The sequence below is a fragment of the Boleophthalmus pectinirostris genome, unplaced genomic scaffold (genome assembly GCF_026225935.1).
Source record: "Boleophthalmus pectinirostris isolate CB_2022bp ecotype Guang Dong unplaced genomic scaffold, ASM2622593v1 HiC_scaffold_4, whole genome shotgun sequence".
NCBI classification, from domain to species: Eukaryota; Metazoa; Chordata; class Actinopteri; order Gobiiformes; family Gobiidae; genus Boleophthalmus; species Boleophthalmus pectinirostris.
In genome coordinates, this window is record NW_026571353.1 from 38,333,359 (window position 1) to 38,349,471 (window position 16,113).

The window sequence follows — 16,113 nt, forward strand, 5'->3', positions numbered from 1 at the left end:
TTTGTACTATTTTGTACTTTTTTTGTACGTGCGTGCCCCATTGTGTGTTTGTGTGCGTTTTACTTTTCACTTTTTTATTTTGCATCTATTTTATCTTTAATGTTATATTTTTTTATTTTTTTTTTTTTTTGGGGTATTATTTGGCTATTTTATTTACATAATTATGCTATTGTTATGTAAATCATATAGAATTTGAATTTAAATGTATTGCTTTTTTTGTTGTTTATTTTTATTTTTTGTTTATTTAATTTATATTTATTTTTTTTTTTTTTATTGTATTTTATGCTTACAGTGTATTTTAATGATTTTCTGGTGAGCTGTCCCATGTTTTTTTTTTTTTGTTTGTTTTTTTGGGGGGGTGATAAAAACAAAACAAACAAAACTTGATATTATCATTACACACCATGACAACCAAGAGTAGGCCTGTCTCGATTAGGGGTGTTCAAAAATATCAGAATATCAAAATATCGTACTGTTTAATGTAATGATACAGTATCGTTATCAGGAGCTGCTGTATCGATATTTCACCAAGAGTAGTTTTTGGTTTATTTTACTAAATTATTTAGTTACAGCTACAGTTCTGTCCCTCAGTGGGCCGCAAGAGATTTTTTTTTTGTCACCTTGTCACAATCTGCACGTCGGTCTGTCAATATACAAGTTTAATGTCCAAATATTCTACTTATGGATCCTTTTATTGTTGGTTCAGTGACTGTTTTTCATTGTTTAAAACTGAAGTCATACTAATTGTTCAGAGAGTCAACAAAAAAAAAAATCCTCATTAATGTTCAATAATGTGCAGATCCACCTTTATTTTCAGATTTACGAATAATGTCTATGAACTTGGGTCGCGAAGCTTTGTGACTTTTAAAAATATGAGTCCCCAGAAAACACTTTGGAAACATTTGGCATTTTCACTGTTTTGACAGAGTATCCCCAAGTTTGACTACCCCAAATTTAAGACTTTTTTAAGACATTAAAAACCAATATTGCACCCATTTTGCGGATGAAAAACACCAGGTCCAGTTCTAATAATGACCAATCAACTACTACATCTAGAATCTAAGAGTCACTGTGGATTAAACCTGCACTTCCCCATGATCCATCCAACGTCTTCCTCCATTCTAATGATCGTTTACTCTTTGCCGCCGGTGCCAGAAACCAGAGTATCGTTTGCGCAAACTCCAAATTAGACGTTCATTCAAGCTGATTTCACATTGTTGTTTTTTCCTCCCTCCACTTAATATTGCGCTGCAGCCCGGTTGAGTAAACAAGCAGCCATCTTAATGTTTTCCACAGAGACTTTGGTGTAAACAGGCAGCAGTGGGTCAGTAACTGGAAAAGTAACTGTACTTGTGTGTTTAAATTTGTGGTGTTACCTGCCAAGGGACTACAGATGGAAATTAGCAGTCTTGCTATAATCTGGCATATTTACACTGCAATGTTGTAGATGTTCATTAATATGCACTGTCCCTATTAAATAAATAAATAAATAAATAAATACTGATGATGGTAGAACTTCTGTCTTCTGCAGGTTCATGATGAGCTGTAGTTTGAAGAAAACTCCCTGCGTTTGACCTGTCCTTCCCATCTCCAGATCTCGGTCTAGTCTTGGTCAGGACTACTTTATCTAGAGGATTTGACCCATTGTACATGTTTTGGATTGATGGGGAAACCAGAAGAAACCCATAAAGACAGAGAGAACATGCAAACTCTACAGAAAGGCCCAGGAGTTGAACCAGGAACCTTCTTGTAGTGAAGCGTGAGTGCTAACTACTCATCCACAGTGGTTCATAGTTGCTAAGGCTGGTATCATTAAGGAGTAGTAGATACGATACATATCTCAATATATATATTAATATATATCTCAATACGATATTTTTCAAATCGATTTGATACAGTTCAATAAAAAATAAAGTCTAAATCATGTCTGTGATACTAAAAGTCTTGGTTAAATCACTTCTGGTGCAAAGTTCATATGAAATACAAACATTTTAATTATTAAAACAGTGAAAATGTCAAATATGTCACATAGACGAGTTTCCTTCCACTAAAAAAACAACAAAACTGCAGCTGTGACAACATAATTTAGTAAAATATAGAAAAAAATACTCTTGGCGATATATTGATACAGCAGCCAACGATATTAATACTGTATCATCAAATTAAACCAGGAGTCTCCAACTTGTAGCTCGGGAGCTACCGGTAGTTCTCCACCTCCTTCCAAGTAGCTCGACATGGGATTTCTGAAGTACACATATTGTCCTGAAGTAAAGTTTGATAAATTAAATGCCATATAAATGATACATGTACCATTTTGTGTACTAATAAATAGATAAATTTATAAAGATAAATAGGTTTATACCTAACTGTACCTCAGTTCAGGCTCGCCATGGCACTTAAATACACTCCATTTCTTGTGACTCCTAAAACTAGTAGCTCCCTGGCCTTTTCGTTTTGTAAAGAGAGCTCACCAGAGGAAAAAGTTTGGAAACCCCTGCATTAAATGATACGATATCAATATCTTGATATTGCTGCACAACCCTAATAGTGACATAGTACAATGATAGTTAGGGGTGTGCAAAAATATTGAAATATCAATATATGGAGTAGTTTAATTTGATGAAACAGTATCAATATCGTGGGCTGCTGTATCAATATATCGCCAAGAGTATTTTTTGGTATCGTTTACAAAAATATTTTGTCACAGCTACAGTTTAACATTCAAGTTAACATTTGACATTTTCACTGATTAAAATGTCAAAGGATTAAAATGTTTGTGTTTCATATGAACTTCGCACATGAATTGGTTTAATAAAGACTTTTAGTATCACAGACATGATTTACTCTTTTTTTTTTTTTTAACCGTATCGAATCGATTTGAAATATATCGTATCAAATCGAAAGCTCACTGTATCGAGATGCGTATCGTATGAGCAACTTCGTAATGATACCAGACCTTTTTAGAGTAGTAGTAGTGGTAGTGATAGTAGTAGTAGTAGTAGTAGTAGTAGTAGTAGTAGTAGTAGTAGTAGTAGGAGTAGTAGTACAAACCTTGTGTACACTCTTTGGGTTCTCCAGCCAGGCGAAGTACATTTCCTCGACATAATTTGAACTGGTTCCGTTCAGAAAAGGCTCTGACGCCACAGGAGCAGAGTAGCACCTGATTGGCTGAAACGTCCTTGCTCCGCCCGGATACTGGGCTGTGATTGGCCGCTTGGGGCCGGCAGTCTGAGCGGTTTGCGTCGCCGTGAGCGGCCGCAAACGTGCCGCACAAGTCCTGAGGCGATGCATAGTCCTGGTCTAAGTCCTGGTCCGGTCCGCAGACCCGCAGAGTCCGGGTTAGTCCACAGGAAGTGACACGTCCAACGGGAAGTATCCAACAGGAAGTGAGCGTGGTCCTCTTCCTCGTGCTGTGAAGAGAGAGAAATGTTAGAACAGAACTCAGAGTTATGACGTCTGTTCCAAGCTGTACAGGCGAATAGAAAAAAGTACAACGATTGAAAACGTCATAATGATTTTTTTTTTTTTTATCATCGTGGCATCAGAATCACCATTGAACATCGAGTCTGTTCCTTAGTATCGAAATCCAGTTTGAAGTTTTAGTATCGTCACAACACCAGTCTGAACTTCAGTAGGAGATAAGAGATATGTCCAGGGTCACGTCCACAAAGATACAACTGTGGATCTGATTATAAAAAGTGTTTTATTGTTTGATCATCAGGAAGTTCAGGAGCTGCAGTCAAACAGGTGAGACTGAAGGACAAAAGGGTCAAACACCAAACAAGAGACAGAACGATTATTTATGACGAGAAAACAGATGAAAACAAACCTGAACCAGGACCAAGCCAGGACTAAAACAGGACCGAAAACAGGACTGAAAACAGCACTGAGCTGGGACTAAACTAGGACTAAACTAGGACTGAACCAGGACTGAACCAGGACTGAAACAGCACTGAACCAGGAATAAACTAGGACTGAACCAGGACTGAACCAGGACTAAACTAAGACTGAACCAGGACTGAACCAGGAATAAACTAAGACTGAACCAGGACTGAACCAGGACTAAACTAGGACTGAACCAGGACTAAACTAGGACTGAACCAGGTCTAAACTAGGACTGAACCAGGTCTAAACTAGGACTGAACCAGAAGTAAACCAGGACTGAACCAGGACTGAAAACAGCACTGAACCGGGACTAAACTAGGACTAAACTAGGACTGAACCAGGATTAAACCAGGACTAAACCAGGAATAAACTAGGACTAAACTAGGACTGAACCAGGCCTAAACCAGTACTAAACCAGGACTGAACCAGGACTCAACTAGGAATAAACAAGGACTGAACAAGGACTGAACCAGGGACAAAACCAGAGACTAAACTGGGAACTAAACCGGGGCTGAACCAGGAACTAGACCAAGGACTACTAGACCAAGAACCAAGAATGAACCAAGACTAAAAACAGGACTGAACCAAGGACTGAACCAGGACTAAAATAGGGCTAAACCAGGGACAAGACCAGGGACAGAACCAGAGACAAAACCGGGGACTACACAGGGGCTGAGCCAGGAACTAGACCAGGACTGAACCAAAAGTGATCCAAGACTAAAAACAGGACTGAACCAGGGACTTAACCAGGACTGAAACAGAGACTAAACCCGGGACTTGCCCTGGGACTAAGGTTGCACGCAGTTGCACATAAAAAAAATGGGACTAACTTGAGACTAAACCTGTCACTAAACCTGGACAAGACCAGAACTAAACCAGGACTAAACCAGGGCTAAAACTAGAACAAAAACAGACCCCATTTTTGTCTAAACCGTGCACGACTGCGCTGGATAAACTAATTATTTAAACCAATTTCAAGGATTAGCCAGAATTGTATTAGTGAAAATTCAGAAAATGGGCCTGAGAAAAACAGGACTAAACCAGGTCTAAGACTGAACTAAACCAGGACTAAGAAAGTACTAAGAAAACCCAAACCAGGAAGTGAAGTAGGCATGTACTCGGTCGCCACCAAGGTCACACCAAAGTCTAAAAATAGTCCGAAAAGCAGAAGTAACAACACTAGAGTCAAGTCGAGTCTTGGGTCGAATTTATTAACAACATGTATGTGGACACTTGGACTAAACCAGGACTGAACCGGGACTGAACCGGGACTAGACCAGGACTGAACCGGGACTGAACCGGGACTAGACCAGGACTGAACCGGGACTGAACCGGGACTAGACCAGGACTGAACCGGACTGAACCGGGACTGAACCGGGACTAGACCAGGACTAAACCAAAACGGAACCAACACTGACCCAGGACTGACCCAGGAACTAAAACCAAGTCCTGTAAAGAGACTGGACTAAACCAGGACTGAACGAGGACTGAACCAGGACTAAACCAGGACTAAACCAGGACTGAACCAGGACTGAACCGGGATTAAACCGGGACTGAACCGGGACTAACATAGGATTAAACCAGGACTGAACCAGGATTGAACCGGGACTGAACCGGGACTGAACCGGGACTGAAAAAGGACTAAACCGGGACTGAACCAGGACTAAACAAGGACTAAACCCGCTCTAAACCAAGAATTAAACCAGGACTAAACCAGGACTAAATCAGGACTAAACCAGGACTAAACTGGAATTAAACCAGGACTAAACCCGCTCTAAACAAATAATTAAACCAGGATTAAACCAGGACCGAACCAGGACTAAAACTAAAACAAAAACACAACTTAATTTTGTCTAAAAATGTCTAAAATTCGAATAGGGAAAATTCGGAAATTGGTCCCGAACAGAAACCAGGTCTAAACCAGGTCTAAGACAGAACTAATAACATCCAAACCAGCGCCCATTTGCAGCTTTAGTTTAGATTTCACTGTGATGAGCCTCAGTCTGTGTGTGTTCTGTTCTGTTCTGTTCTGTTCTGTAACATGATCGTGATTACAGTGTGACAGTCTGTACCTGTGAACCACGCCCACAGATCTGTCGGGTTTAAACCAGCTTCACTCTGTTTGGTTTGGCTGGAGAACTGGAGCCTGAGGCGTGTTTGTTGTTCTCTTCAGATTTTACCAAAAACACATAAACAACAGAGAATCCCGGTAAACAACGGAAGGATTTACAGAGTTACAGACTGTACTTCAGACCAACACAGGTCTGATTCTCCGGTCACAGTTTTGTTCTTATAAAAACACATTTGAAAATATGATTTAAACGAGATCTAAACCAGGACAGAGCCAGGACTAAACAGAGACTGAACCAGGACTAAAACAGGACTAAACCAGCAGTAAGCAACTAACTCTTGCTTTAGCAAGACTAAAGTAGGACTAAAGTAGGACTAAAGTAGGACTAAAGCAGGACTAAAGCAGGACTAAAGCAGGACTAAAGCAGGACTAAAGCAGGAATAAAACAGGACTAAAACAGGAATAAAACAGGAATAAAGTGGGACTGAACCAAGACTAAACCAGGACCAAACCAGGACTAAACCAGATCTAAACCAGGACAGAGCCAGGACTAAACCAGAACTGAACCAAGACTGAACCAGGGAAGAACAAAGACCAAACCAGTACTGAACCAAGACGAGGACTGAACCAGGATTGAACCCGGACTGAACCAGGACTGAACCAACATTAAACCAAGACTGAACCAAGACTAAACAGGGATTGAACCAGGACTAAACCAGGACTGAACCAGACTTAAACCGGGACTAAACCAGGACTATAGCAAGACTGAACTAGGCTGAACTAAGACTGAACCAGGGGAGAACGAGGACCAAACCAAGACTAAACCAAGATTAAACCAAAACTAAACCAGAACTAAACCAGGTCTAAACCAGGACAGATTAAGACCGGCCCAAAATGATGATTTAGACTCAGACTGATTAAAAACGCCGTAAAACTTTTGTCCTGTGTGAGTCATCCTTCTGTTTTTTAAGTTTATAAAAGATCATAAGCACTTTGACACTTTCCCTTCAGATATGATATAAGAGGCACTCTGTAACTTTTCCTGGTGGGCGATGGGTCCGCCAATGGCCCGTCTCCATGGCAACGGTCTCAATTTCAGGGACCGTTGGGGTGAAACATCTCTGATCTTTTAGCTTGATGTCTCTGTACACTAGGGCTGGGTATCGTTAAGAAATTGCCGATACGATACAGAAATCTATACACAGGCCACGATACGATACAGTGCACTTTCAATTCAATACGATACGATACATTTCAAATAATTTCGATACAGTTCTTGGAAAAACAAAGTCTAAATCAAGGCTGTGATACTAAAAGTCTCTAAGTCCACTAAGTTTGTGCAGCATTAATATGAAAAACACAAAATTTACTCATCAAAACAGTGAAAATATCTAAACATCTAAATTTCTGGTCAAATATTTTTTTAATGTTGTCAAAAGCTCTAAACAAACCTATTGATTTGAATCCTCTTACAGTAGTACTTGGGATGATAGACTCAAAAGTTGTCAAAAAAAAAAACCTGTTTGCTTGCAGGAAGATTTGATTTTATTAAAGTGGAAACAGGCAGAGTCTCCCGCACATGTGAACTGGTTCAGAGATGTTATGATGAATTTGGATCTAGAGAAAATTATGAGACTCTTTGCAGGGTCAGGAAGACAAATTTAACAGGATGTGGTCATCTTTTATCATCTTATTTCAAGAAAGTATTTAAACTCCTATTCAAGTCCCAGCTATATGACGGTCTTTGTAATATCCACCTTTTCAACTTATTATACACTTTGGTGAAACATTATTACTTCTTTTTGTCTGTGTGAATGTTCAGCTTTTCTGCTTTTATTGCTTTTTTTTTATTATTATCACTATCATCCGACATACAATATTTCAATCTATAAAGGGTCCAAGATTATTGTTATTATGTTGACAATATAATGACATGTAGGGATGGGCATTCGATGAAATTTTCTTAATCTTAGTCGGAAGAATTAACGATCGATTATTGATTAATCATTAACGTTTTTATATTAAAATGATCATCATTATTATTACTATCTGCACTACTAATCTGCATAAATAAATTCAACTTTACGACAAATAAACCGTAACGACTCTAGAGCCACATCAGCCCGTTTGACATTATAATGTGTTTAATTCAGTTTTGCGCAACTCTCACAGAAACGAAACTTAAAACCACATCGCTAATTTGCATAAACTAAGTGAAGATAAAACTCCAGCTCTTGTGTCGCTGATGTGGTTCAATTTCTGTCGGATTAAAAGACATGACTCAGGTGAATACAGGTTAGTGTGATCAGATTTGTGTTTGTCAAAACCAGGACACCGTACGGGGGGAGGGAGGTGGGGACTCGTCATCGACATTGAGCGACTCTCACCTGGAAAAACTTTTTCCCACTGGACACAGAAACATATGTGCTGCTTTATACACTGTGCACATGGACTCACACTTGTCCGAACACAACGGAAAGTGTGGAATTTTCCGAAGACTTTTAGGTGTGTTTTACTAAATTATTTTGTTACAGAGCTACAGTTTTGTTGCTTGTGGGGTGGAAGGAAACTCGTTTATGCAACACATTTGACATTTTTTACTATTTTGATGATTAAAATGTTTGTGTTTCATATGAACTTTGCACAAGAAGTGATTAAAAAAGACTTTTAGTATCACAGCCACGATTTAGCCTTTATTTTTTATTGAACCGTATCGATTCGATTTGAAATATATCATATCGAATCGAAAGTGCACTGTATCGAGATATGTATCGTATCGTGGCTTGTGTATCGAGGTAGGTATCGTATCGGCAACTCCTTAATGATACCCAGCCCTACTAAAATTACTCTTGCAAATATATCGATGCAGCAGCCCACGGTATCAATACAGTATCACCAAATTAAACGATACGATATATTGATATTTCAATATTTTTGCACACCCCTGCTGTACGTTGTCCCGTCAAAGAAAGAAATACACTAAACTAACTTCAACATTTTTAGCCAGTGTTTCCCATAGATTCGGTTCAGATTATTGTGGCGCAAATGGATTAATTTTAATAATTTAATGTCATTCAAATTGTGCAGTATAAATGTCACTTACTGCCTTTTATAAAATATATTTTTACGCAGTCATTTCTGGCCAGTGTCCGCTCTTTTATAAGTTTCTGATACAAAACAATCAGCAACAAATTCAGTCCAGTTTATTTGAGGACTATTTCAGATTATGGGGAGGACACCGTAGACTGATGAATTAATGGGAGACGCTGGATTAGAGTTTCCATATCATTATTTCATCAATTTGTGTTTTATTTTAGATTTATCCAAGAACATTCAACCATGATAACTAGAGGTGTGCAAAAATATCGAAATATCAATATATCGTATCGTTTAATGTGATGATACAGTATCGATATATCTCCAAGAGTACTTTTTGGTATATTTTACTAAATTATTTTGTTACAGCGCTACAGTTTTGTTGCTTGTTTACATTTACATAATTATGTCTTATTTGACACCTGTCTCTTACTAATTTTTTTTTTCTACTTATTTAGAGTTTATTCTTATTTTTTTTCTTTTTGTTATTATATTATATTGTGACGCATGAGCTCCTGTGTCCAAATAATTTCTCTTGTGGATCAGTAAAGTTTGTGTAAATCTAAGAAAACTCGTTTATTCGACACATTTGACATTTTCATTGTTTTAAAGATTAAAATGTTTGTGTTTCACGTGAACTTTGCACAAGAAGTGGTTTAACAAAGACTTTTAGTATCACAGCCGTGTTTTAGCCTGTAACGAATCCATTTGAAATATATATCGTTCTGAATCAAAAGTGCACTGTATCGAGATATGTATCGTATCGTGGCCTATGTATCAAGGTATGTTTCATATCTGCAACTTCTTAACGATACCCAGTCCTAATACCAACAAAAATTACAGCATTACTCACTAATTGGATTGTTCTTTTGCCAGTTATAATCATTAATTGTCTGAAAACTAATTTGTAAAAGTTGATTTAACTTCCACGTGAGTTTATTTGAGAGTAATAACAGTCCGTTTTGAACCAAATCTATGGCTAAAGTCATGTTGACGTTAGTTTAGTGTATTCTTGAAGGGACAATGTACAAAAAAAATGTAAATATTGATGTATCATATCATTTAATTTGGTGATACAGTATCGATATAATGGGCTGCTGTACTGATATTAGCAAGAGTATTTTTAGGTACATTGTACTAAATAATTTTGTGTAAGAGTTACAATTGTGTTGACATTTTCAGTTTCGATGAGTAAAATTAGTGTTTTTCATATTAACAATGCACAAACTTAGTGGATTTAGTCGATTTTAGTATCACTGTCATGATTTTAACTTCATTTTTCAAAGAACCGTATTTAATATCGATTTAAAACATATCGAATCGTACTGAATCGAAAGCGCACTGTATCGAGATATGCATCGTATCGTGGCCTATGTATCGTATCGGCAACTTCTTAACGATACCCAGCCCTAATAACAACAAAAATTACAGCATTACTCACTTCTTGGGTTGTTCTTTCGCCAGTTATAATCCTTAATTGTTAATTTGTAAAAGCTGATTTAACTTCCACTTGAGTGACATTATTTGTGAGTAATAAGAGTCCGTTTTTAGCCCATTCTGGCCTCTGTGCCCCGGGTCTATTCTTGGCTCTAAACCAGCGGCTCTTCAGTGTTTTGACCTTCCACAACATTCCCCCGCTAGAGCCCGCCCCCCGCGCCCTCTCATTGGCCGGTCGCACGTCTCCCGCGGCGCTATTGGCCAAACGCGCCGTCAATCACCGTGTCCTTTTTGCACCACACGAGTCATGAGTTCCCGACAATTCCCCCCACATTTCACCAAAACAGGCCTAAAACCCGAACAAAACGGCTCCTAACACGCATAAACTATGAAATAAACCGCACTACAACGCGATCTGTGCTGAAACAAAGCGGGCAGGATTAGTTATGTAATTAGCCGGTTAGCTTACACAGAATGTAACTACTTTCTGTTATACAAATGCTATTAGCAGGTTTAGCTTCAGGTTAGAGCCGTAAATGTGGGTTAATTAAACACATGAGCGATTAAAATATGTTATAACCGACTAATAATGCAGTTTTCTTTTGCTGCAATCGCTCCCTGAAAACGTTAAAACATTAAAACAGCGGTTAAAGTTGCTATAAACACGCTTTAGCTTAGCATGCTATCTGGAATTCCGGAGCACCGGGCAGAAACGGGCTCGTCTGCGGTCAGTCTGTGGCGTTTCCCCGGGACATGAGCGCACCGCGGCGGGCTGTGTGGAGCCTGGAGCCCGGTGTGCGGCGGAGCTCCAGACCCCGAGGCGCACTAACCTGGAGAATGCGGGCTGCGGTGCTCCGTGAGGCCGGTTCCCCCGATGCCCTTCGCGGCTCCCGGTGAAAGGTGCAGAGGAGGAGTGACCACCGGAGTGACGCACGGACCTGACGTCAACGCCCGGAGACAGATGAGTCAGTGCAGTTTAGAACTACAAAACACGCGTATAGAGCGCCGCAGAACTACAAAATACGCGTTTAGAGCGCCGCAGAACTACAAAACACGCGTTTAGAGCGCCGCAGAACTACAAAATACGCGTTTAGAGCGTCAGAGAACTACAAAATGTGTGTTTAGAGTGCCACGGAACTACAAAACACGCGTTTAGAGCTCCACAGAACTACAAAACGCGTTTAGAGCGCCACGGAACTACAAAACAGGCATTTAGAGCTCCACAGAACTACAAAACGCGTGTTTAGAGTGTCAGAGAACTATAAAATGCATGTTTAGAGCATCACAGAAGTACAAAACACACGTTTAGAGTGCAACAGAACTACAAAATATGCATTTAGAGCACCAAAGGACTACAAAATGCATTTAGAGCCCTGCAGAACCACAAAACACGCATTTAGAGTGTCACAGAACTACAAAACACGAGTCTAGAGCGTCACAGAACTACAAAACACATGTTTAGAGAGAAACAGAAATACAAAACACGCGTTTAGAATGCAACAGAACTACAAAACATGCATTTAGAGTTCCACAGAACTACAAAACACAAGTTTAGAGTGCCACTGAACTACAAAACATACATTTAGAGCACCACTGGACTACAAAACATGTGTTTAGAGCGCCACCAAACTACAAAACACGCAATTAGGGAGTTTATCTTAAAACTTTCTACAAAACTACTGTATTAAACCTCCCACCACTGTGTTAAAACTCCCTACAGTGGTACAACTCACCCTTATGTAATGGATAACCATATGTCCTGTCAATCATCTTACTGCTACATTGTCTTTCTATAAAGTCAGTCTATAAAGCCTGGCTTAGACTGCTGCCCCCGCAACCCGGCCCCGGATAAGAGGAAGGAAATGGATGGATGGATTATAGGTACTATCATGTCCAGGATAAAAACAAAAACAAAAAAAAAACAATAGGAGTTAGTTTGTGGTTACACTATGATAACTTCTTTTAATATTAAGAAATTAAAAAGGACTCTAAAAACGTTTTGAGGCAACTGTAGAAGCTTGTCAGAGATGTTTGTCATCAAAAAGTTGATCCAGTCTAACAAAGGTTGAATTTAACACCAAGACGCCCCCGTGTTACAAAATTATAAATAAAATGAACAAAATCTGAAAGCTAAGGTGTTCATTTACCTCCAAATAGATAGAAAAATCACAAAAAAATATATATTTCAATACACTTTCTTCAGGTCCCAGGAGGATTTGCCACCTGTGGTTCAGTATGTTATCGTTTGCACAGATGACACGACACCGCTGAATTCTACACAAAATAAAACTGATCCAAACATTGGTGGTTCGAGTCAGGCTCAAGACAAAAACATCACTGGTTGAGCAGACAGACACATTGAGCCACAGGTTGGTGGTGTGATTCCAGCTCCCACAGATGAATGCTTATGGCTGTGTCCTTAGGCAAGGCATAAAAAAATGTGAATTGCGTGGATGCATCGCTGGTACCTCTCCGTATTTACATTACGTCTGTGCCATAAAGGCCGTGTTGATCCTGTGTGAGCGAGCCTGTAGCATCTCAAGTGTCCACAGCTCCTGTTCTGTCCTTGTGTTCCTGCACAGTTTTCAGTCTCCACTTTCCTCCATCCTGAACCAAATACGTCCTTTCATATATTTCATGTGTTTCAGCTTCCTGTTCATAGGTGACATTTTGGGCACTTTTTGCCATTCAAAATATGGCATATTTTAGTAATTGTTAATTGTCATATTAACAGTACTAAGGTTCAAAATTTTTCACTCTGAACCCACTCTGAATACACTGACATACTAGAATCTGTCAAATAATTTAACCACACAAGTTAATTAACAAACTGTACCAGGCTTAGAATCAGAATCAGAATCCTCTGTATAAAATCTAAAACAGCGTGACACAGTCTGGCTTGGAAGCGAGAGCATTTAAAGATTCATTATGTAACATTTCTGAGGTAGGGTTAGGCCTGAGGGATTCATTGTATTCATCAAAACCTGCAAAAAAAAAAGTCCATTGTCATAATTCTTGATTCATTTGGACTGTGGGGATAGAAACATATTACACACTGGACTTTCCAAATCACTTTATGCAAAGTTTTTGAAAATTGGCACAAACATTATTTACATCACTCCAGTCAAAAATTTATGTACACCATATAGGAAGCTCCTGTAATGTACATGAGGTTGCTGGTTCAATGCTCTGGCCCACACCTGTATAAGTCACTATGACTATTTTACTATGAAAATCGAATGAGGAGCAGATAGTGGCCTGGGCAGCGGTCAGGAGGGGACAGTGGGATGCTGGGCAGTGTCATACAGAGACGGTCACGATTCAGATGGTGGGAGCATGGGAGGGATGTGCACACGGTGGCGAGGGACTCAGATGCATATTTTTCCACAGTGTGCACCATGAATTTTATGACAGACTCTGGATTGTGATAAGAGGCAGAACACCACTGTTCACTTTTGTGACCATGTGAAACTGAGCAGGTGCCACAGACATATTTCTGATATTTAAAAAATATGATTATTTATTTATTTATTTTTAATTTAGTGTGTTTGACCTCTGTTTGTCTGGTGGTCATGTTCAGTAAACAAAGGTTAAAAATAAATAAATAAAGTACTTTCTGAAGTTAGAAGTGGTCTGACCAATAATGGCCATCATCTCCTCCTCACAGGTCTCCGCACAAACACGTCTCCATTTCCAACGTCCTGTAGGACTCCACACACCCTGACACCTGCCTCTTCTGCTTTCTCCCTTCAGGAAGATTTCAAACTCCTCTCACACGCACAAACAGACTGCAACAACAGCTTCTACCCAGATAAAAGTCATGAAGGTACCAGTGCAAGTGCAATAATCTAGTTATGTATTTAATGTTTTTATTGGTATGAATGTGTGAATGTGTCTATATTTATTAATTTTTACTTCTGCAGTTTTGCTCTGCTGAAGTTTTGTTGTATTTTGTACAATGACAATAAATCTAATCTAATCTAATATGTTTTACCTCATATCAAGTCTTTAAAAGTATAGGCCTGATTTTGTTGTTTTGTTGTACAATACTTGAATAGTTCCATAAATAACATTGCTGAGTTATTATGCTTGCAAATCAGACCGCTAACCTGTCTTTGTTGGTATAAAGAACTAAGCAGGTTTAACGTTTGTAAGTTTTCCTTTTGGACATTTCTTCGCATCTGTTGGGAAATTGTCTCATCACATTTCACTCACCAACACGTCCGTGAGGGTGTGTCCTTACGCGTAGGCAGAGGCCCGGACGGTAAATAACATCTATATATCCAGTGTTGGGAAGGTGACTTTTAAAATGTAATCCCCTACAGATTACAGATTACATACCCCAAAATGTAGTTTGTAATGTAATCCATTTAAATTACTGAAAGTGGGTAATGTAATCTGAATACTTTGGATTACTTGATTTTCTGTAGAGAAGCAAAGACTCGGATTTCTTCACATAAGATGTTTTTTCTGCTAAAAAACAATAAAAAGCCCAGATTTTACTTAACCGTATTAAAAATATTATTGATAGAAGAGGATCCTGTTTTAGTCCTGGTTTAGATCTAGTTTAGACCTGGTTTTAGTCCTGGTTTAGATCTGGTTTAGACCTGGTTTTAGTCCTGGTTTAGATCTAGTTTAGACCTGGTTTTAGTCCTGGTTTAGATCTGGTTTAGACCTGGTTTTAGTCCTGGTTTAGATCTGGTTTAGACCTGGTTTTAGTCCTGGGTTCAGTCCTGGTTCAATCCTGAATTATTCCTGGTTTAGACTTGGTAAAAAAAAAAAAAAAAAAAAAAAAAGAAAGGGATTTAGCCCAAAATGTGAAAACAGGAAAATACCGCCATGTAATCTCATTTATTTCAACAAAGTAACTGTAATCCAATTACCACTCACTGAAACAGTAACTGAATACAGTTACTCATAATTTGTACTCTGATTACATAACTCCAGTACATGTAATCTGTTACTCCCCAACACTGTATATATATTAAATAAAGACATTCAAATTATGACTAGGCTCTGCTAACAGAGTTAGAACTTATTTAAATAAATCTTGGCCATTTCAGGGCTATTACTGTTGGTGACTTAAGGACTATTTTATCTAGCGCAATACTATTTAACACCGCGCACCTTTCCGCCCCAACGAAGGGCCCCGGTGTAGCGTTTTCAAACTAACCCCTTCAAAAATTACCCCCTGGTAGAAGTCTAGAAAATAAAAGGTTTTACTCGTATCTTTGTTTTTTTAAACGAGGATTCCCAAAGGACGAGGTGATTTTTCGACGTTGGAGGTTCCGTGGGCTTCATCTGCACGGTTTAAATAGTGGATTATTTGAGATGGCGGCGGATAGACCCGACATGGACATGGAGGAAAGTGCACGGAGGAGGCGGCCACGTTTTCAGGTTTACGGTAAGTCACCGATGCTTTTTTTTTTTTTTTTTCCTGAAGCGGTTGTGTTTTCTCATTTTTACTCGTGCATGGGTTTATCTGTAGCTATGGTAGTGAAATATGTTGGGCTCTTTTTTTTTTTTTTTTTTTTTGGCTTTTTCGTGCATCTAGATTGGAACTGTTGTGGCAAATGGACACTTGGTTTGGTTTCTTTTTCTGTCGCAAAGTTTACCGCAGTTTT

The 16,113-nt window shown here is 38.9% G+C and overlaps 1 protein-coding gene across 5 annotated transcripts in view; it reads right to left on the reverse strand.

The window, feature by feature from the left end:
- ogdha (oxoglutarate dehydrogenase a) overlaps positions 1 to 11,428 on the reverse strand; it is a 48,542-nt gene extending 37,114 nt beyond the window's left edge. For 2 of the 5 annotated variants that reach the window (XM_020931645.2, XM_055162150.1), the window contains exons 1-2: positions 11,320 to 11,428; positions 3,052 to 3,410 (exon numbers count right to left, since the gene is read on the reverse strand). In XM_020931645.2, the coding sequence (XP_020787304.1) occupies positions 3,052 to 3,291 (240 nt within the window). In that variant the 5' untranslated portion in view covers positions 3,292 to 3,410; positions 11,320 to 11,428. Of the gene's footprint in view, positions 1 to 3,051; positions 3,411 to 5,957; positions 6,043 to 10,493; positions 10,611 to 11,319 lie in introns of those variants that run through there. The other 3 variants (XM_055162146.1, XM_055162148.1, XM_055162149.1) reach the window with 3 other exon arrangements.
- Positions 11,429 to 16,113: the final 4,685 nt, after the last annotated feature.